Below are 22,967 nucleotides of genomic sequence, written 5' to 3'. Positions count from 1 at the left end.
TTTTATTCCACCCACAATAACACGGCGAAAAGTACTTGGGCACAGAGAATCTCCGCAGTGACAGGGCGCACTTTGCCGCCTGCCGCGCTTATACCTGCCCTTTTTTCGGATTGTTAGTTGTTGTGCGCGTTGCATGCGTGTTTCATGTCCAATGTATTACGTAGTTGTTTATGACCGCGTCTGCCACCTCTTCCAAGTGCCTCCTTGCTTTCAATAAACCGCTGCCAGTTATTATCGCCGTTAGTCTGTTAACTTTGATGTTTGGATCTATAGCCGTTATTTTAGTTTCATAATTAATGAAGCTTTGTAAGCGCTAAAGCTATGTGTGAGCATGAGTGTGGTTGCACGTATTTAATTAGTTGAAATTTTCTGTTCGAGTGCAAAAATGATGACACGGCAAAACCATTTTATAAATTATTATCGAAAGTGTTAAGAATTAATTTGCTGGTTCTAATGCAAATTATGTAGAACAACGGTTTTTAATTTGTGAGAAAACGTACCTGTACTTATACTTTTATTTATATTTATATTTATATTTATATTTATATTTATATTTATATTTATATTTATATTTATATTTATATTTATACTTATATTTATATTTATATTTATATTTATATTTATATTTATATTTATATTTATATTTATATTTATATTTATACTTATACTTATATTTATATTTATATTTATATTTATATTTATATTTATATTTATATTTATATTTATACTTATACTTATATTTATATTTGTATTTATACTTATACTTATATTTATATTTATATTTATATTTATATTTATACTTATACTTATATTTATATTTATATTTATATTTATATTTATATTTATATTTATATTTATATTTATATTTATATTTATATTTATATTTATATTTATATTTATATTTATACTTATATTTATATTTATATTTATATTTATATTTATATTTATATTTATATTTATATTTATATTTATACTTATACTTATATTTATATTTATATTTATATTTATATTTATATTTATATTTATATTTATATTTATATTTATATTTATATTTATACTTATACTTATATTTATATTTATATTTATATTTATATTTATATTTATATTTATATTTATACTTATACTTATATTTATATTTATATTTATATTTATATTTATATTTATATTTATATTTATATTTATATTTATATTTATATTTATATTTATATTTATACTTATACTTATATTTATATTTATATTTATATTTATATTTATATTTATATTTATATTTATATTTATATTTATATTTATATTTATACTTATACTTATATTTATATTTATACTTATACTTATATTTATATTTATATTTATATTTATATTTATATTTATATTTATACTTATACTTATATTTATATTTATATTTATATTTATATTTATATTTATATTTATATTTATATTTATATTTATATTTATATTTATATTTATATTTATATTTATATTTATATTTATACTTATACTTATATTTATATTTATATTTATATTTATATTTATATTTATATTTATATTTATATTTATATTTATACTTATACTTATATTTATATTTATATTTATATTTATACTTATACTTATACTTATATTTATATTTATATTTATATTTATATTTATATTTATATTTATATTTATATTTATATTTATATTTATATTTATATTTATATTTATATTTATATTTATATTTATATTTATATTTATATTTATATTTATATTTATATTTATATTTATACTTATACTTATATTTATATTTATATTTATATTTATATTTATATTTATATTTATATTTATACTTATACTTATATTTATATTTATATTTATACTTATACTTATATTTATATTTATATTTATATTTATATTTATATTTATACTTATACTTATATTTATATTTATATTTATATTTATATTTATATTTATATTTATATTTATATTTATATTTATATTTATATTTATATTTATATTTATATTTATATTTATATTTATATTTATATTTATATTTATATTTATATTTATACTTATACTTATATTTATATTTATATTTATATTTATATTTATATTTATATTTATATTTATACTTATACTTATATTTATATTTATATTTATATTTATATTTATATTTATATTTATATTTATATTTATATTTATATTTATATTTATATTTATATTTATATTTATACTTATACTTATATTTATATTTATATTTATATTTATATTTATATTTATATTTATATTTATACTTATACTTATATTTATATTTATATTTATATTTATATTTATATTTATATTTATATTTATATTTATATTTATATTTATATTTATATTTATATTTATATTTATATTTATATTTATATTTATATTTATATTTATATTTATACTTATACTTATATTTATATTTATATTTATACTTATACTTATATTTATATTTATATTTATATTTATATTTATACTTATACTTATATTTATATTTATATTTATATTTATATTTATATTTATATTTATATTTATATTTATATTTATATTTATATTTATATTTATATTTATATTTATATTTATACTTATACTTATACTTATACTTATATTTATATTTATATTTATATTTATATTTATATTTATATTTATATTTATATTTATATTTATATTTATATTTATATTTATATTTATATTTATATTTATACTTATACTTATATTTATATTTATATTTATATTTATATTTATATTTATACTTATACTTATATTTATATTTATATTTATATTTATATTTATATTTATATTTATATTTATATTTATATTTATATTTATATTTATATTTATATTTATATTTATATTTATATTTATACTTATACTTATATTTATATTTATATTTATATTTATATTTATATTTATATTTATATTTATATTTATATTTATATTTATACTTATACTTATATTTATATTTATATTTATATTTATATTTATACTATGAACTCTGGTGACTCTTAATATTTTTCGGTCGTAGCTTAGATGCGAAATAATGGTGAATCGAGTTGCCTGCACTGGCTAACGTCAACGGCGTGATCGTAGAAGTTGCTTTTGTTGCAAAGACGATTTTTATTGCTGTACCTGCCACTTTACATTGAAGCACTACAAATTTGTGTGCAACGGTTCGGTTTATAAGAAATGTGTCGAATCGCTGATAAAAAACTAAAAATAAGCTAAGAAGAAGGCAGATGACTGCAAACTGGGAATTGTGTGGTCGCGATGGCTCCTGAGTTGGTGGCATGCTGCTAAAACTAACAGCGTGGTTCACTGCAGGTGCGTCAGCCCGTACGTGTTTGGCAACTTGGCCACTTGTTGCAAGTCCAGCCAAATGAAAATAGTTTTTTTTTGCGTTTTGGCATTCCCAGAATGACGCTGTCACTCGTGCGCACCTATAAAAGAAGCGCGTCTAATTTGTGTGCCTCTTTTTAGAAAATTCATAAATAGTTTTGGCACAGATTCGAAGAGGTACATCTTTTCCCGACCCCCATCGCTAAACTAAATGCTGCAAATGCTGACACCGTGCCCCCCTTCTCTGCCGTTTGGTGCATCATTCTGACAGTCGAAAATGGTTACGAAGAAAGTTGAATTGACCTTTTTAGCGATGACGGGTGGAAAGCGCGTTTGGCTTGCTTTGCCCACCGACTGACCAACTCCGCTTATGATTAAGCCTTCAGCGTGGGCTTGCCGCGTCCGAAAGTGGTTACTTGACAAGATTAAATATGCTGAAAGCAGTGAAAAGAATATTTGGTAGTGTGTGTAGTAAGCCTTGGTGGCAGCAGCGTTAGGTGGTTGGTTGCGGTTATGCCAATTCTTGGGAAAACTATATCCCCAACTTTGAGGCTAAGCTCATTTCAGTTCTTACGTGCTTAAAGGCTCATACGACTGGTGTGAAAGTGCCAGGCTAATCACTGACGCTCACATAGCCGAGACCTGAAACCTGCTCTTTGCATCTAGTTAACTATATGTTCTTAAGCGCTGCGCAGTTAAGCGACCACTGAGGCCTTTAGTTATTTTCTTGTTTATGGACGAATGATGCGTCTTCGGACAACTTAAAGCATGTTTGAATGCGCGCACATGCGTTGCATTATGTGCGGGAAATTTGTGATGTATGAAATCTACGCTTTTCCTTTCTAAGCTGTCATCGTCAATAGCGAGAAAGTGACATATTTTCTGTTTGCGTAGGCATGGGTGTGGCAATAAATAAAATATCTTTTAATCAATAAATCATTTCTTTTAATTTCTATTTTAAATAATGAACTTAAATTAAATATGTATACAAATAATTTAAACCTGAACGTAGTGGTCTACCAGCTGAACCAACTGGTCTTTTTCTTCTGTACCTCCCGTTGCGCGTACAGTTTGCGTAGGAAACTTTCCACTGTCGGATCGGGATCAGCGCGCTTTGCCTTGAATCGCGTCTTCCGCTGTATCTTGCGCGTTCCCTTGCGTATTTGCTTCATTAGGCGCCTCACGTAGCGATTAAATTTCTTCATACCTATCAATCGCGCCTCATCCATCTCGCTACCGGACATCATTAAATCGTTATCAGCGCGTTGCTTGTTGGCCTTACGCACAGCCAGGTCGCCATCTAACGCTCTTTCGGCTGGTATAATGTCTAGTTTGGTGTAAGTCGGCACAAGTGGTCCATTGATGGGCGAGAATGCAATAATGTAATAGCCGCGTGATTTCAGAGCACGAGATCCCTGTTTGCGGTTAGTTCGTGGCTCCACTACCGCTGGAACGACTTCGTCAACTGTGGCTTGAGAGTTCTTCGCGCTGTGTACTGCCATCGCTTGCGACGGGAAGGATATCATTTGCACCAGCTTATTTATATCCTCATCACTCAACGCGTCACTGTTTGCTTGTGCACTGTTCACCAAACCACGTCCCAAACGTGGCGATGTTGCTCTATCTGCTGTTGCTCTAACATTTAAAGCCTCTTTGTCGATATCATCGTGCAGCATCAATAACTCATTTACCTCATCGTCACTCACTGCCAGCTCCATAATTTCGAATTGAGGTTCTTGTGGTAGCACTGCATTTTTTGCATTTGGTACTGTTTTTTCATGGACTTCAGTTACCTGCTCTTCAATCGGAAGTACCTGAGGTATAATGTGCTGCTCGCCTATATCCATATCGGCCCCGGTGTTTAGATCAGTGGCACTGGTAATGGCAGCTAAGACCACAACCAGCAAGCAGCAGTATGAAACGCAATGCTCTAAATTCATCGCTTGATTTTTTCACGAATATGCTACGATCAATTAACACTTGAACGCTCGATTTGCGGGCGAAATCCAAATTAACTAAACACCGGACAGAAGTCACTCTAACTTTTATACCTTCTTGGCAGCTGCGCTGCAGCAGAGCTTAGTGTGCAAAGGTGCCGGTGGAATTTTTGTCAAACCATCGCGTGAAAGCAGCAAAAGAGACAACGTGCTTGTTGTTGTTTTAAAATTTCACTTTCTTCTGTTTTTTGCGTCTTTTTTGCACTATGCCTGTGTATTTTAACTGCCTTTTGCCATATTTGCTGCCATCCCATTAATTTTAGTGCAAGACGTGCACAGGAACGAATGCGGAAATGGAAAACTTATGTATGAACCACCTCAGTCACAACCAATCAAATCTAAAATCGACAAAAAAAGATTTTGCCATTACCAAATGATTTGTTTTCAGAATATATCCAGCTTCTTTATTATGCAAAGTATAATACACACACCCCACAAATACACAGAGATGAATTAGTCATTCCACTGAATTCCAAATGCAAATTGAGTTGGGGTTTCGAAATTTCTCTTTCCATTTCTTTTCCGTTGCGAGAAACGGAAATCGAACACACTCACATACTAAAGACTGAGGTCATTCTCGGGGAATTCGAAAAAAATTACATTTGCACTCTAATTCGATTTGATATGGCATATTTGTAAAAAATTTATTCATTTGCTATTTTTGTAAGTCAGTTTTGAGCACTTTTGTACCGTAAATCGATGTCCACTGGTGTCGCATCCACGTGAGTGAAATTTGTGATTTTCTCACACACACACATCAGTTTTAAAAACATATCACACCAGTCAGTGGTCGAGGGCAATACCCAACTACTTAACTCACATGAAGCTGAAGTTCAAACCGGTAAATTAGCTCGATGTCTTGGGAGCTTTCGACTGTTGCATAATTGGTGCGTATAAGGTTGAGTGGAATGATGGCGTCTTTAGTACGTTTTATGCCAGTCACTGAACCTTTGCATAATCATATCTAAATGCCCGTTTTCATAAAAGGAAATATAAATTTGTTTCCAATTAGTCGACTTTATTTACTGATAACTATTTAAATGAGCGATTGCGATACACACAGTTCAATTATGGTAACGAAATTTGATTTCTACAACAAATTAATAACATTGGCAGTTTAAGGCAAATACACCGTATATATGTATACTTGAATTTATATAAAAATGGAAAAAGTTTGGATCGTAGTTATCGAATTTTATCGGTGATTTTGTGTGAACCATTGGCTTATTTAGCATCCTCTGTATTTTTAGATATGTCTACATGTGAATCCAATCATAACTGGCCCTTGAAAATTTTAATCGCTGTTAAGAGTTATTTATTCAAATGGTACGTGTTTTGTACCATTTCATTCAATGTGGTTTCCACCACGCCAAGATTCGTCACATGAATGGAATGGTGTATAGTTTATTCGAATAACATTGGCTCTTCTCGATGAATGTGCTCCGATTTTGACTTCCGGTTCTCAGAGTTTAAACAAGGTTTGCAATATGACAAACTCTTTTTGACTGATTTTATTTAAAAGCACGTCTCTGTAAAAAGCGCATTTAATTAGAAGATTGCTAAAACTTTCGCCTCTTCTCTATTGTGTGAATACCAAATAATTACATAACTGCGGTGTGTGACTCAAGTAATTAGGAATAGTAGCAAATTAAATTAATTGCAAGTCGTTACAAAAATATTCATTTCAAACTATACAAGTAATCACCTTATATGGCAAATAAATTACGTTATCGTTTGACCTAAAACTGAAAAGTCATTCCATTACTCGATAAATAAAAATACTTTTATCTATATGCAGACATGATGAAGGTGGTCCTAGAAAACCTCATTATTTTTAACATACGAAATAACATAATAAATTAAATGGACTTTTGGCAAGTCGCGATATTTTCACCTTAAAATGGGCCAAGTGGCTGGGGTCAGCAGAAAAAAAAAGCATATGCTCCGTCTTCGGGTAAAAATATGTTTCATAGCTGAACTAACATAAACAATTCTTCGTATTAAATGTTTTTAATAATTAACTAGTTTTACATAGTCGATGCTTGTGCTACTTTGTAAAACGCTAATTGATTTTTCTTATTCATTTAACTAATTTTAGTTCACTAACTGCAAGTCATTTGAAGAGTGCATATATATTCATATACGCGTGAACGAAATATAATATTTGTCGAAATAAAATATGAAAAATATGTTGAACTTATGTTATTATCTGCATAGTCAGGCACGTTTTCTTGTTAATGAGCGGCAAAAGAATACTCACTAAAATTACATACAATGCTATAGTGTAGTTACATAAGAAATAGACGCCCAAATTATTTGGTTTATTTTGATTGCCTTTTTGTGAGAAAAAAGGCGATGAGAGATAAGGAGATAATTCGACTTTGTAGATAACACCAAAGGTATGGGAGCGGTGCGGCCATTCACCTACATTTTATACAAATATATTTGTCAATACACTGCACTTGCATATTGTAACGGTAGTTAATTGCCACGATAGAAAGTTCTGCCGACATCTATCCATTACAAGTTTATATGAATTCCCATATCTTTTAGCCACGGACCCCATTGGGGAAATATACAAGCGAGTAGCAGTGGATCTGGTGAGTTACCGCTAGATTACAGCGTTATAAAAACGCTTCGTGGCAAAGAAGGAATGGCAAAACAGTGTATAAACCATTTAATGGCATTCGCGCATGCGCGTGTGTGTATGTGCATAATTTGCTAGTTCTGCATAAAAAGCAATGGCGCAGCTCATGTGGACATGCTGCATTATGAGCGCTTCGAATGCGATGGAATGTGGTCTGACTGAGTTTCTTTGTGGGCCGTCGCTCGATTTACCATTTGAATTAGTGAGAATAAACGTGCTTTTGCTAGATTGCCATGATGGTGATATGTGAGGTGTTGCTTGGGAGTTCTTGTGCACAAATGCGCAATACGTGTTGCAAGCTGGCACACGCCCACGAAGCTTGGTATAATCGTTTGGAAATGACAGTTACACTAGGGCGAAGATTATATGTAGCATTGTTGTTTAATGTGGTGTCGGGCCTGCTGTTTATGGGCTGACAGTTATCAGAGCTGGGCAATAAAGTGAACGCCCGCGTGGGACGCACATGTCGCGTACATTGCGCAATTATGGAGATACCGCCACCACCGACGTTGCAGACGGTGAAGTTTTTGCAGTGATTTCGATTTGATTGCGACATGTGACTTAGCCGGGTGAAGTGTGGTGCTTGTGCCTTGCTTACACGCTTGGTTGCTTTATTGTTGGAACCAAGCACGCTTTAGAACGCTATCCAATACACTCTCGCCGATGACTGTTGATAGGTCAGTGGCGAATGTAGGCGATACTCATTGATCGCACCGACCAGATCACTTTGTAAGCATAAGATAAAGAAGCACTTACTCTTGCTGCCAAATTGGCATCTGAAAGATTAGTCTTGCAATGAAAGCTGCTTCATCGGTTAAGCTGCCACCAGTCACCATTTGCGCTGTCGTGTGACCCGCCATTATTACTATAAAAGCAAACTTTATGGCTATTAGACCACAGTGGGTTGGTGAAATTGAAAGGAAAAACTAAAGAAAGGAACGCGACTTTAAGCGTTCATCCCCATATATACATAGTTTGTGTGAATGTTGGCTCCATATGGAAATCCTTTGCCATTCACCGCGTTCAGTGCGTTAACGTGTTTCCTTAATTTGACTTCAATAACAACACAATTGACAGCGGCTCAGCATCTGCGCCTGTGCGAAATATTATGGTGAAAAACACGCACCTTTGGACGCGCCGATTTGTACTTTCACTTTCATATGCGCGCGTATATACAAAAATCTATTAGGTGTAAATATGTGCCCAATGACAAAATAGCGCGTCGCACAGGTGTTCGTGATTGTGTGCATAGCGGAAGATACATACGTTGAGCGGGGAGGGCGATGCGCGACGAGCTTTTGTACGAGCTCTGCAATAAAATCAAAGCGCACCTATTACGTGCGCATTTATGCCTCAATGACAGCATCTATTATGAAATCCGCACATTACGCATAACAGTCGGCGATAAACGGGACGCAACAACCATACCGGTGAAGTAGTAACCACAATGACGGTTTAAGAAAATGCCATAATAATTCAGTAGCTCCTCAAAATGTGCACGACGAGCCGTCGCGTTAAAGCAAATGCAAGTAGCGGCCTGTTGTGGCGAGAGGTGTGGCACGTTAATGTTGCATGCGTAATTGCGGAGACAAGAAAAACCAGATTTATGGTTGCCTCTACCGTTATACACAAATTGCTGGAACTAAACGCTGTCCGCTGCAATCCACCCGCGACCCACGAGCGCTTAGCCGCAGATGCATGTGAAACAACTAAATTGAATGCGGTCTGCTTGACAACTTGACTGCTCAGCTGCAATTGACATAGTGTTGAATTTGCATTTGATTGGCAAGCCGATACGCTTGCAGAGCCCAAATAAGTGATAATGCACTCAATAGTGCGTGTCGCAGTCAAGTTCAACAGATAAAGGCTCTGCAGCTTAACGGGACGCTTTAAGAGCGTTTAGATAGCCGGCAGCTGCTAATAATGTCTTGTTGGCCGCGCCTCATGCGTAAATCTATTGCGTACATGCCTGCGACTGAGCATAACACGGATGGGCTTAATTAAATCGACTTCAATGCACCTTTCGTACACTTCAGATTGCAGTGGCCTGCTGTGTTCCGCTTCAAGCGAGTGTCGAACCGAAGGTGAGCCGATTTTGACTAAATGCATGCTTATCTTTGTTTTTGCGATAGACATTCGGATAGTTCGCAGTTGCTTGAGTCATTTACTCTCCAGCAGAGATCAAACAATAGCTAGCTCATTAGCTATGAGAATTCGAAAAGTGACAGCTGCATTTGCATTTCCTCAATGCACACCTTTGATCAGCGCGCTTCTTTAGGGCGTGTTTCTTCACCCCGGTTCGTTTTACAACTTTCATTAATCATTGTCGGTTAATTGTATCTAATCTGCTTAGCCTTTGGTGGCTGCTTACACTTTCGAGACAAATCAAAAGTCGTATAAATAACAAATAACGGCATCATGTAATATTATGACGTGTAATAAGCCTGAAAGGTCACATACAAAACTGAAGTTTGCGGCTTCTATTGCTGCCATTCACACACACGTACACAAATGCACCTATGCACTCGCGCGCCTCTTTCTTTGCTATCGGTTGTTTTATTTCCTTAGTTTTGCATACACATACATATTCACAACATGCAAGTCTCGTTAATGTCCACAGTGGTTGCCAAGTGTGGCACGATTAAGTGGCAACGCGCGCAGCTCTGATAATAGTGGCCGCTGTTCGGCTTGGTCGGTCGGACCGTGGTCGAGTGCGCTCTATAGCGGTCACCTGCGAACGTCGCTGATGGAAGACGTATTTACTCAACTTTTGTGCAAGTGTGTGTGTCTGTATTTATAATTGATGCAGCAGTCAGTCGTTAGTGGCAAGTGATGATACGCAGGTTAAGAAGTCGCAATAAAATTAAGTTGGAAGTAAATGGAAAATTTAATTGCTGATTGCTTGAATTTCTTTTTATTGTATTCGCTAGATTTACAAGTGTTTAAAGCGTCGCTTCTACACATGTGTACATATATATAAAGAGTAGAGGAAAATATGCAAACACCACACTGATGGGTGGGTTAAAAAATAAAGTATGAAACATTTTCGTGTGTGTTTATGAAAAGTATGTAGAAATGACCAACTGCCCATAGGTACTAAATAATTTTTCATGGCGTTTGCTTATCTCACTTGAGATTTTGCTGGGAAAAGTGTTTTATTGAAGGCAAGAAGAGGTATACCATTGTTATAACCTCTGCAACCGCCAGCGCTGCTGGGCGCTCCTTTACACATTTTTAAATCATTCACTCTCCGGTGTTTGATTTAATGATGGCTTTTCTTTACATTTATTTAGGTTCGCCTTTTTACAGACTTTTATTTAACAGGTGGTTTTGCTCTGTAATATGTCAGCAATCACGTTCCTTCCTACTGGTCACTTCTTTCACAATAGAGGACAATTTGTTTAGCTTTTGAATGAAAGCTTAACGAAAGGCTTGGACTAATTCATAAAATAATGTGCCTCAAAAGTTTGAATCCTTATAATTACCATTTTGCTAAACAGAAAGTACTCCTATAATCCGCACAATATTGAGCCCATAATACGGTTATGGTAAATGATATCTATTTTTCCACCAGCTGAAAAAAATTGAATTGATTTCTTTTGAATACCTTGATTTATGAAGTACGAACTTTTAAGCCGATGCATCGTGAAAACTCACTTTCCGATGGCCAAATCATCCACAATGAAAGAGAATAAAAGAAGAACAAAACTTTAAAGCTCTTTCCAATAAACAAGTATAATACATATATCACAACCACTGCTGTTTTTCTACCTTTAGAAGGAATCAACTTCAAAACCTCGATAATTCGATCTTCAAATGGTTTTAATGCACACATACACGAATAAAAAATAAATGACTTTAGATTCCTTTTTCGTCACATTTAATTAAAATTATACAAACTCAATTAACCCGCATATCTGAGAGTATCGGCTGCGGCGGTTTCTGGGAAAAGTTATGCAGTCTGCCAGTGTGTGGCTCATTGCAGTCACATTTTCGTACCTCGGCTACTCGCCGATTCGGGTCAATTGGAATTCTCGCTTGAATGGATTTAAGAAAACACCGGCATGGGTTGGCAAATTCTGCGGCTGATATTTGGTGCTTTTGGCTTGACGGTGCCGTGATACGTTTTCGTGTGACGTCTCATATTCATGGGCTCGACTGCAGTGTGAAAATTACGAATTTGGGGTTTGGCTGCAGCTATGTTGTCTGATGAAGTATGTTGTTGTTGCATATTAATTGACTGTCTTTATGTTGTACCAAATAAATGGTGTTAATAAATATCGATTTGAGTAATATAAAATGAAATATCTCAGCTATTTTAAAAGCAAATCTCTAATACATACTTACACATATGCAAACTCGTAGATTGCTGCTATGTAACTTTATATCACATTTCTTGCTTGCTGATTCGTGTTATTTTACCTTTTCCGTTGCAGACTTACAGCTTGCCGCGGAGCTAGGAAAGACGCTGCTGGAGCGCAATAAAGAGCTCGAGTCGCTGGTCAAAGAGCTGAAGGGTACTATCGATGAGCAGCAACAGGAAATTGTGGTAAGTTGAGGTAAAAAAAAGTAGTTATGGCAAGCAGTTACCGTCGCACGTAAGTATCTACTCCATTATCCATTATCTGTATGCCGTATGGTGGCGCTACGTCGGCCATTTCAATGCCGGTCCGCAGCCCATAGGCCTTTAGCAATCAAATCATTGACCACCAACCGGGCACTGCACTGAATAGTTGCCTGCCCGGTACACCTTTGGCGCTTTAGTGCGTGGCTTGGGCGCAAGCTGACAGTCGTTTAAAACACACACACCAATATGTGGCACAATAGTGGCAGGAGTATGCAATGTACCCACGAACCGTTCTCATATTGTTTTTGTTGTTATTAGAGCATACTAAAGATAAGATACATAAATACCACTAGATTCTCGTATGCATACTTACATGCTTACCAAATGTACATATGTACATTCATAGATGTAGAGGTATATTGATATGTAGCTTTATACGAGTTTATAGGAAAGCAGCAGTAATCCTTAATGTTGTTGCCACATTATTGTTGCTGTGGTCGCAAATTCTATGCATGCCAACCAGTCATTCGCCAGTCGCCAGCCGCCAGTCAGCAGTTGCAAATTGCACTTGGTCAACCACATTCCAGCACTGGAGGACATGACTGGCAGTTTCCTAGTCGCTTCGTCGTTCGTTTGCTTTAAGTTTTTTTTAATTGGAGCCAATTATGGAGTACGTATAAGCGAGTGTTTGAACATGTGTACATATGCACACAAATGCTCGTCTGTTTAGACAATATTCCTTGCAAGCAATTGCCACATTTTTCTGATAGTTAAATATTTAGTTTAAATTCGGCACACCTTGTTCTCCTTGAAAGGGCATTACATAGAGGTTCGCTCCCTCATTGGCATTTTCCCTAGTCTAAAATTGTTGTTGTCAAAATTGGTGAAGGTCTCTTCTTACGCAAATTCCACATAATTTTCAATTGTAATGAATAAATTTAAAGATTTATCCACAAGCATTGCGAGCATTGAGTGTAAATACTTTTGCGCAAATTGATTTCTGAATTCGATTTCAACTTCGCGATTTCGATCTCGCGATTTCGATTAACGTGTATTTAGGTCGGAAACCGTTTGAGTTGACTGCATAACGGTACCGCACGGTTGCATGGCTGAGGGAATAAAAGTGCCAGGCATCATAGTGCAACGCCGTGGCGACTTAAAGCATCAAACGCTTACATATGTATGTATATAAACAGCTATGTTCCAATTTGGGCATATGTGTGTATGTGTATGTAAGCTTGTCCATTTACGAGAATATGTGCTGTGTCGCTCTGAATACGCCGCGTGAGAGGGTTGCGCTTCATTAAGTTGCCACGACACAAATCCTGAGGCGCCACCGGCTTAAACATTACAAGAAACTGACTTTGCAGCTGCGCCAATAACGACAATAGCTGCAACTCAATCAGGCGTGACTGCTTGGCCGCATTTCGCCGCCGGTTTGCGCGCCACAGATGCTGGAGGTGCTGGAGGCGCTGCTGCCATCTGAAACATTTTAGATTACATGAAATTTCACCTGAAATTAAAATATTCAATTTTGTGTTTTGGTTTTTTCCAAACACTGATTCACTGTTCGAATGTGTGTGTGTTTGACGTGGCTGTGTTCAGTGCTCAAGTGGAAAGTAGTGTGTTATCTTGCAAATTCGCCAAATGTAACTTCTTTGTGGTTGTTGCTCCAATTATTTTGCTTGCTACTTTACTCGTAATTGTAGTTGTTGTTATCGTTGGTTGCAGCTGAAACATATGTAAATGGCTCTTATTTGTTTTCATTATTTGCATTGCCCAAGCAAAATGAATCGAATGCCAAAAGCACAATTAGGAGAAATAAAACAAAGCGCGACTGACCCATTTAACGCACGAACGCCTGTGGATGACGCGAGCGAGGTATGCCACAACTGACGGCTGCAGGCCACGCTATTGGTGCGTGAATGCGCCTTCATGTCTCTACCGCGTCAGCAGAGGGCGACTTCCGCACTCTTAAGCCAAACTGCGCTATGTCGAGATGCAAAAATAGCAAATCCGATTTCACGTATAGCTTTCCGCGTCTAAAAATAAAAGTAAAGAAAATAGTAAGAACAAACTTTTAATTGTCTCTATTTTTGTGCATTCGTTTAGTACTTGAAGAAACACACGACCGCATTGCGCGAGGTCAATGACACGCGTCTGAAAGTGTATGAGCAATTGGATATTGGCATACAGGATCTGGAGCGCGCCAACCAGCGTCTGACCGCTGAGAATACCAGCGACAAGAAGCATATTAAAACGTGAGTTGGATGCTGTTAAACAGGCATAATTATCAAGTTCTAATTTAGTCTCTGCTTTCCATTTCAATTGTCTATCACAGGCTTGTACAAAATATCGAGGCGCTTGAGGCGCGTCAAGATGAGCTCAATAAGCAATTGGAGGAACTTCGTCAAGCGCTTTCAATGGAGCGGCGAAAGAACGAACGTCTCAGTAGTGCCAACGAGAGACGCAATGCCGCCGGTGTGGCCAATGACTCCCATAGGAACAATGGAGCGCTGGATGGTAGTGCGGTGGAAGAGCCTACTTCAACAAGCGAGGTCAACGAAAGCAGCAGTGAAGTGGTAAGTTCAGCGTCCTATAACTGTACCGTTAGTGTGTATATATGGATAATTGTGTGTATTTTTTCCAACAGTGCTTCGAAGCCAACACCACAGCGCCTGAGAACTGTAGTTTTGCATTCCGGTCGACGGTGCGCGTGGATAGCAAGGCTAATTCGACCAGTATCGGTACCAACCAGAGTCATGACAATTCGATGGTATTGAGTGACTTGGTGTGCAGCGCAGATGACAGTGAAGAAATTATAAAGCTTGTCAACGACTTGGAGATGACTAAAAAGGCGTTTTTGGCCGAGCAGCAACGTTGCACCGAGTTGGAAGAGCAACTAGTGGCCATAAGTGAGTAGGTGGCTTAAGTGTTCGTTTATGTAACTAAATGTTTATTCTTTGCAGTTCAAGAGAATCAAATGTTGCAAAGCCGATTGGCGAACAATAGTCCCAACGAGGAAATGCGGTCAATGCAAGAGGAGCTTTCCGTATTGGATGAAGTGCGGTGAGTGGTCATACTGTGACCAAATGAATGTAAAATTATTTACAAATTGGAAAATACATTGTTTTTCGTGTTGCAGGCAAGGGAAGATGTGCAGTCGCTGCATGCGCGTTGTCGAGGAGCGTGGCACCATTGGGGACGAGCAGTCGTCACTAGCTCCCACTGAGGAGTACCACGAGGATGAGGAGCGAAGTCTGCTCGATAATGGTAGCGAATGTTCACAGGCCGCCTACCGTCCCGGTGTATCGATTAAGGTGAGAAATTGTTTCTATTTCAAGACACTGCTCATTGACATAATGCGAGGCTTATGACATTTGCATTGATGCATTTGATGGTGAGGCTGGTTGCGCAAGCGCGCTCTTCAATATTCTTGTGGGGAAGCATTACATTTGTTCTTGTAGCTGAGACATTCGTCCACGAGAAAAGAAAAACACAACACTTCTTTCACTAAACCCAAAAACAAACTCTTTCCAATATCCCAGAACCACCACTTTATACAACCGCGGCCAACTACTCACCCCAAGTGCATTTTTCATTTTTAAACCGTCCCACACCAAAATTGTTATTACCAATATCACCGTTAACGGATGTGTCTTTATTGATACTTAAAAAATCATTCAAATACAGTAAACTAAAAGAATACGAATCATCTTCCATTAACCACACTTAGTTAAAATTGCATTTACACATTTACATTTTTCATAACTTTAATATTTTAGTACACAATTTTCTTGCAATTTTAATATTAAGAAAGTATTTGCACACAATGACAAGCAATCTGCCCTTTTCATGATTACTATTAAGAATTGTGCTACTTACCACACTGAGACGCTACTATTGGTATTACTTTATTTACCTTTGAATATATTCACAAATATACATGTATATTTATTTATTTAGTTTGTAGTTATGCTTTAGTTATCATTAAACGAGAAGCATCTTTCATTTTTTGTGAATAAAACTATATTCGATTTCAAAAACTCACACTTTTCTATTCATTGTCTGTCACAATTCATCCATTTACAGCGCCGCTCGGGCGCTGATGCCACATTCACACTGCCTGCATAGTAAAGAATTAGCGTTTAAAATGTTGGGTATTATTTCGTTATAATTTTTCCATTTTATTTGAATCGGGAAGAGGTGGATAGTCTGTATTTGTCCGTAATAGTTATACTGAATTTTGTAATCCGGTGAACTTTGCAACAGATTTTTTGAAGAATTAGATGAGAAAATATTTTTAAATATATATTCCAGAAATTATATGAACACAAAATGCTGTGTGAACGTGGCATTACGTTTCTTTTCGTTCGAAGTTTGTGTTTCGGTTATTTTATGCTATGTATGTATTTCTGTGTGTATAACAACAACATTTCTTGTGTGTGCTTTTGTGTTAACCTGTATATTCTTTTGAGCGCTCCTAACATTTACTTACTTTGTTTTTGCTAATGTGTACCATATTTAAAGAGTTTGTACAAACAGATTTTTGCGCAAGCCTGCAGCAGCGTCTCCGTATCTTCTATACAAGTAAATTTACATATCATAACCTTTGTGTGTATTTTCACCAACACTTTTGCATTATGACAAAAACAATTTTACTTTCTTTATAATTTCTATATGTGTGTTTTTCGGCTGTTGTTTGTTGTTTTTTTTCTACAAGTTTTTTGTTTCTGTTTTTCTTTAATTTCTAATTTAAGGCTGACAAAACGACGATTTGTCCGATTTGCAGCTCAAATGCCAACACAAAGTACCTGCAAGAACGTTTGCCACTCTCCTTAGACTCAATGCTTCTAAAGCATTGGCAGAAGACCATGAGAAAATTCAATGTTTTATGTTGGATTGCGAAATTTCTGCAATGGCCCGCCTTGTTCATTTGCCGTCTGATTAGTTCCATCCCAGATGATGAAGACTTCGCATTGACCTTTTGAAATGCGAGGCATAGAACGCTGCCACGAAGCTACATACATACTTATACATATGTACATACGAGTACATACCACATGACTTGACTACCACCTACCTGCTATTACATACAAACTTACTTACATACATATGCAACGAGAGCATATGCGATACATATCCTTTGAATATGTACATATCTAAGAGATATATATGTATTATACATACAGATACATATGTATATCAAACTTAAATTACCTGTAATTAATTCTTAATTAAGTAAATATATTGTTAGATAGATAGTTAGAGCAGTGAACCGTTAGACGGTCTTTAGCCTAAGTGATCATTGTTAATATTCGCCATTAGTTTCTTGTTATTAATTTTTGTGTTAACCGACTTTTTAAAAATATTTTACTGTAATTGAGAATAGCAATTTGTAAAAGTATTCACACAATTTATCTATATTTCGTTGGAGTAGAAGTGTATCCACGGTCAAGGAGATACACGGCAAGCAAAAGTTATGGAGTGCCCATACATAATTTCACTAGTGCCAACCATCGTTTTAAGTTTAGTATCCAGCCTAGTTTTAGTTGTAAATTGCAACATTTTCTTTTAACTTGAGATCGGCTCAGTGCCTACATACAAACTTACAAGTATTTATAAGAACGGTAAAACTAATTATTGTATTTATTTATGTTGCTAATAAGCCAGAGAAAGCGAGAACGCAAGACCACACCCGCCCCCGTCTATGCTTTCAATGTTTACTAACACTATTACATCTACAAGTACTTGTACTAAAATCAGAATTACTTATATTTACTTACTAACACCTGCTCATGACTAAGGAGCCACGTTTATTTTGTTTCATTTCGAAACACCGCAATAGGCTAACTAGTCCCCGAAATTGTAAGCTCTTACATCCAATAAAAAGCGCGAGTTCAAGGCGTATCAAAACAGTAAGTTTTAAAATAATTAACTTGAACCGATTTCACCTATCATCCGACAAGAGTAAGAATTAACGACATTTTCTCTAGGTCCAATACACTCGAGCGAGCTATTTTAACGCGTGAATAATGAACGTTTTGACCGCCAATCCCCCGATTAATGATCTAATTAGAAATCTAATTTCAATAAAAGTATTTATAACTTTTCTAACCACAATTCTCATTGGATTTACCTTCTCCAACTCCACATACACGTGCACCTGCCACTCAGTATCGGTCTTGTGTTCAGAACTTCTTTTAATAAAATCAAAAAATATTGTTATTTGTATATGTGAATATAACGCTAATATAATCCAATGGAACGGGTTTGTGATAATTTAATAATTAAAAAATATATAATGATGATAAATATAATATCTGGATGGTTTAATTATTTGATGTACAAACGCATGAGTATTGGGTGAAAACCGTTAGGAATGAACAAAGTAGTAGCAGTTGGATAAGTCGTGTTCGTCCCCATAATCTTAACAAGTTTTGTTTTACTGTATTTTTATGTGTTTATATTTGACTTTAGTTTTGCATGAATTTTGTAAGCTGGTTTCTTCTTCTCTAGTAAATTTCGTTTTGGTTTCGTTAAAACTGTACTTAATTCCTCTTTCCACCACACGTATACATATCTCTTCCCAAGAACGCTATCAGATTTTTCCAACCATCATAATAAACCTTCTAAACCAAACAATGACTAAATAATAATATAATCGAACTAAGCCTTTGTCAAATCAACATGTAATGCCATGCTCACCTATTAACTATAACACAACCCAATTGTCCATCACCGTTTTCCAGGTCTCTCAACGCATTGCTGATACATTGGATCTGAGTATCCCCAGCAGCCCAAACCCGTATCGAGAATTGGTAGAGAAATACGAAGCGTTGCTTGAGGTACAATGTTCGGCTATAGTGCGTAAGAATACTACCATGGGCGGCGCTGTCGGGAGCGGCAGTGGCAGTGGGGGTGACGGGATGTCGCTTGCCGATGAGTTCCAATCGTCAGGTGAATTTAGTCAGTCTCAAAAGTCGCACACACTATCGTCCGTAGCCGATGAAACCGCAGCCGATGTGAGCTGTAGTGTTGGCTCGGCAGTTGGCAGTTCTCCTGCTGCTGAGGTGCAAAATGGCGGTGATTCAACTCTACCTTCATCCAATGACGTCAACACCACTAAAATGGCGAAAAGTACGAAGGATATGCGTGGCCGTACACCTACTGAATACTCAGAGGCGGAAACTTCTTCTTCTGGTTATGCCGATGAGACTAGTAATAAGTCGACGCAGACAGAAAACCGACCTGGTTCTTTTCTTTGCACTATCGGTGATGGCGAGGTGTGTAAGTTTAGCATTTATGATGATGCCAGTCCAATTGAATCGCATTTCCGTAATCGTCCCGAGTACAAGGAGCTATTCAAAGAAATTTTCGCGGTACTGAAGAAAGCGGCTACCAATAAGGAGGAGGGCGAGAGGTTGCCTTTGCTCGACGACACCGAGCCAGCCGCAACTAGTGCGTGTACCGCCGCCAAGGTGCCTCCAGTGACGCCTGCCAATGAGGAGCTGCCAATAGATTTTGGAGACGACGCACAAAGCATTATTTCCTCAGCGGTGTCCGAACAATCGTTTGCCATGTCCGAGTGTATTACAAAGTTGGAACGCAAGACCGCAAAAAAACACATCATCGAGAAGAATCAAGAAAATCAGCCCCCGGCGATGCTGGGCACTTCTATAACAACATTGGTTGTTGGCGGTAAATCGCCAATAGTTGAAAATGGACGGGTTTTGACACCACTGAAACGGGAACCGCTCGAATATCTGTCAGTGGGGGTAGGCATAAAGAAGAAGAACCGTCGCAAAAACCGCAACTTTAGTGGCGATCGCTCCGAGTCTCCAGCTACGCTGCCGTCACCACCACGCTTCTTCATTGCGAGTGGTAAAAAGCGACGTGATGTTCGTCCATATGTCCAATCACCATTGGCGAACACCTCTTCCGATCAACCACGCTCCTCACGCAGTTCTGGCGGCGCACACTATGAATGGAGTGGCAACTCAATGGTCATTTACAATCGCAGTTTGAATTCACCCGGCACGCAGTCGACATTACGTGGACGAGAATTAGATTTGAGCAATCTTGAGTACCGACCAAGCTTCCTCTCCAGGGAGCTAAACCAGCTGAAGAATTTGGAGATGTCGTACGCCGAGGTTCTGCGTAGCGCCGATAGCTGTAAGCACGGCCACTGCCAGTCGGCATCACATCACCACCATCACCATCATACACAGCCACAGCAGCAGCAGCAGCAACATCACTCACAGCAAAAGCAACACAAACAACAAAAACTGCAGCGAAATCGCAAAAACTAAGGAAGTAGAGGCAAATGAACAAGGCAGGTCTTTTTCGGCAATGAAAAGTCCTTTCCGCGATGTCAACACTGCATTTGATTTCCGCTCAATATCCAAAATTGGATCTATGTAACCTAAAAAATACAAAATTAAGAACATAAAAACAATTACATACATACATACATGTATAAGCGTACTAGCCCTAATTAGTATTTGAATAGTTTGAAGAAGTAAACGTTTTGCCCCACCCAACTAGTTAGGATAAGCGGAGATAAACACAGCAGTAACATAGCAACAGAAACAAAAAACAATAAACAGAAACATAAATACATATGTATAACAAATCATAATATTATTACGAATAATTCAATGTGAACTCGTAAAACAGGCATTACAACACACACACATGCACTCTAATGAGAATCAACTGCAACATTTGGAGTCCTAAACAGTATATACACATACACATGGGCTATAACTGTCATAATGTTTCCTATTCAGTGTATTTTCCGAAGAATGTCACAAATGTCAAAGTTTCAATCCAGAAACAATGCGTCCCACTGTGTCTAGGTGTTTTGACTGGACCAAGCAGAGAGTCAAGCAATGAGAGAAGGCAGTTGTAGAGTGCGGTGGGCGTGGTTTACGAATCCAATGCACAAGACGCCATTTTCTATTTTAATTAATTTAGTACCCTTTTGTAAATAGTACGCTTCAAAATTTAAACTAATTTTAACTGCTGTGAAAAGCAACATATATTTACCGGACAAAATTGTTTGCGACACCAAGATATTCAACTCTACTTTGTTTACTACATATATATGCAGATTAATTAGATTTTCTATTAACTGTAGATTAAATTATTTGTCTTTTAAAATTTCAAAAAGAGCATAGACGCTTTAGATACTGATGTAATTCCATCCTAATTTGGTTAGAATTTTTTATTTCCCTACATATTCAAAGTTTGCCAAAAAGAGGAGAATAACACCAAAAATTGTTCTTGCTAAATTTGTATTTAAATACTTTCATTTGATGTACTATAATTTCCACCAGATTTTTAATTGTTTTTAAAAATCTAAAAAATAATTTTGAAAAATAAGCGAAATAAAACTGAGTAAATTGAAAATGTAAAGTAATGTATGCAAAAGAGAAGTCGGGCCGGCAGAACTGAGTAATAAATATGTAATAAGGACTATAACAACAACAATAAAGTAAAAACGTATCCCGACGTGAAAGTATAATAATTAAAAATAATTTGTTTAATTTGTGCCAACAAAGGAAGCGGTAAGTACGAGTATTAGTAGAAATGATATATGGTAAATTATTTTAATAACAAACTCCAAAATGTAATTTACACCAGGGTCCCTGATGGTTTGTGTCATAGTTTTTGAGGACTCGATTACCTTTCGGTAGCGGTCGTTCGAAATCCGATCGAGGAAACGTCTGCAATAAAATATATTCCTCACGCTTGAGAAAGTTTTGATAAAATTCACTAGTGTATCAAAACCCTTCATCTATCGAATAATATCAATATATGTAATAAAATACGATAGAGACCAGTCGAAAGTCTTAAAAGATCTATATATATATATATATGTTACCTTTTAGTCTTCCTAACTAAATTCTTATGAGTTTCTATTTTTCTTTTCTTTTCTGAACACATGTGGAGAATCATATCTTTTTCCTTAATAACATTGGAGCTTTCTTCAGGCGCACAAAGGCGACGTAGAGTTTTTTTATAAAAATTAATTATAGGTCAGATATAGATAACCTTAATAAATTTGTAATTATAATCTTATGTTAGTTTCAACATTTTTTAGGCATGAAAGTTTTTTAAAATACAAATTCGTTAGGTCAATATATAATTCTTAACTTTTCTTAAACTTGTGGGTCTTAAAATCGTATTAAGTTTGACTAATAATTACTATTATTTATTGTGCCTAAATCCCAATTTTATGACCGTTAGTGTTCCCTTCCGGTAATGGTCTAAATCCACATTCTTTAGCAGGGATTAAGAGATGCCCAACATATTCCACTGTGAGAGTGCCTCAAAATTAGCGTTTTTATACCATTTTCCATTGCAACCAGATTGGACAAAATAATAATTTTTGGGCATTTAAATTAAATCACCAAAC

General features: G+C 35.7%; 1 protein-coding gene and 1 long non-coding RNA gene across 6 annotated transcripts in view; one reads left to right on the top strand and one right to left on the bottom strand.

The window, feature by feature from the left end:
- The window catches only part of Cen (cerebellar degeneration-related protein 2-like), a 55,663-nt gene extending 33,577 nt beyond the window's left edge, over positions 1-22,086 (top strand). For 4 of the 5 annotated variants that reach the window (XM_036365290.2, XM_036365288.2, XM_036365295.2 and 1 more), the window contains 7 exons: positions 12,414-12,526; positions 14,657-14,805; positions 14,886-15,126; positions 15,198-15,459; positions 15,514-15,613; positions 15,690-15,864; positions 19,297-22,086. In XM_036365290.2, coding sequence (XP_036221183.2) covers positions 12,414-12,526; positions 14,657-14,805; positions 14,886-15,126; positions 15,198-15,459; positions 15,514-15,613; positions 15,690-15,864; positions 19,297-20,856 — 2,600 coding nt within the window. In that variant the 3' untranslated portion in view covers positions 20,857-22,086. Of the gene's footprint in view, positions 1-10,973; positions 10,994-12,413; positions 12,527-14,656; positions 14,806-14,885; positions 15,127-15,197; positions 15,460-15,513; positions 15,614-15,689; positions 15,865-19,296 lie in introns of those variants that run through there. The other variant, XM_070110146.1, reaches the window with a different exon arrangement.
- On the bottom strand, positions 10,987-14,604 carry LOC118681298 (uncharacterized). Its single transcript, XR_004976997.2, has 4 exons — positions 12,926-14,604; positions 12,325-12,868; positions 11,606-12,221; positions 10,987-11,551 (listed from the first exon to the last, which is right to left on the bottom strand). It is a non-coding gene; the product is annotated as an uncharacterized lncRNA (long non-coding RNA).
- Positions 22,087-22,967: the final 881 nt, after the last annotated feature.

The sequence above is a fragment of the Bactrocera oleae genome, chromosome 5, assembly GCF_042242935.1.
Source record: "Bactrocera oleae isolate idBacOlea1 chromosome 5, idBacOlea1, whole genome shotgun sequence".
Classification (NCBI taxonomy): Eukaryota; Metazoa; Arthropoda; class Insecta; order Diptera; family Tephritidae; genus Bactrocera; species Bactrocera oleae.
The sequence above is the reverse complement of the archived record's forward strand: the minus strand, read 5'-3'. Positions and strand labels throughout refer to the sequence as shown.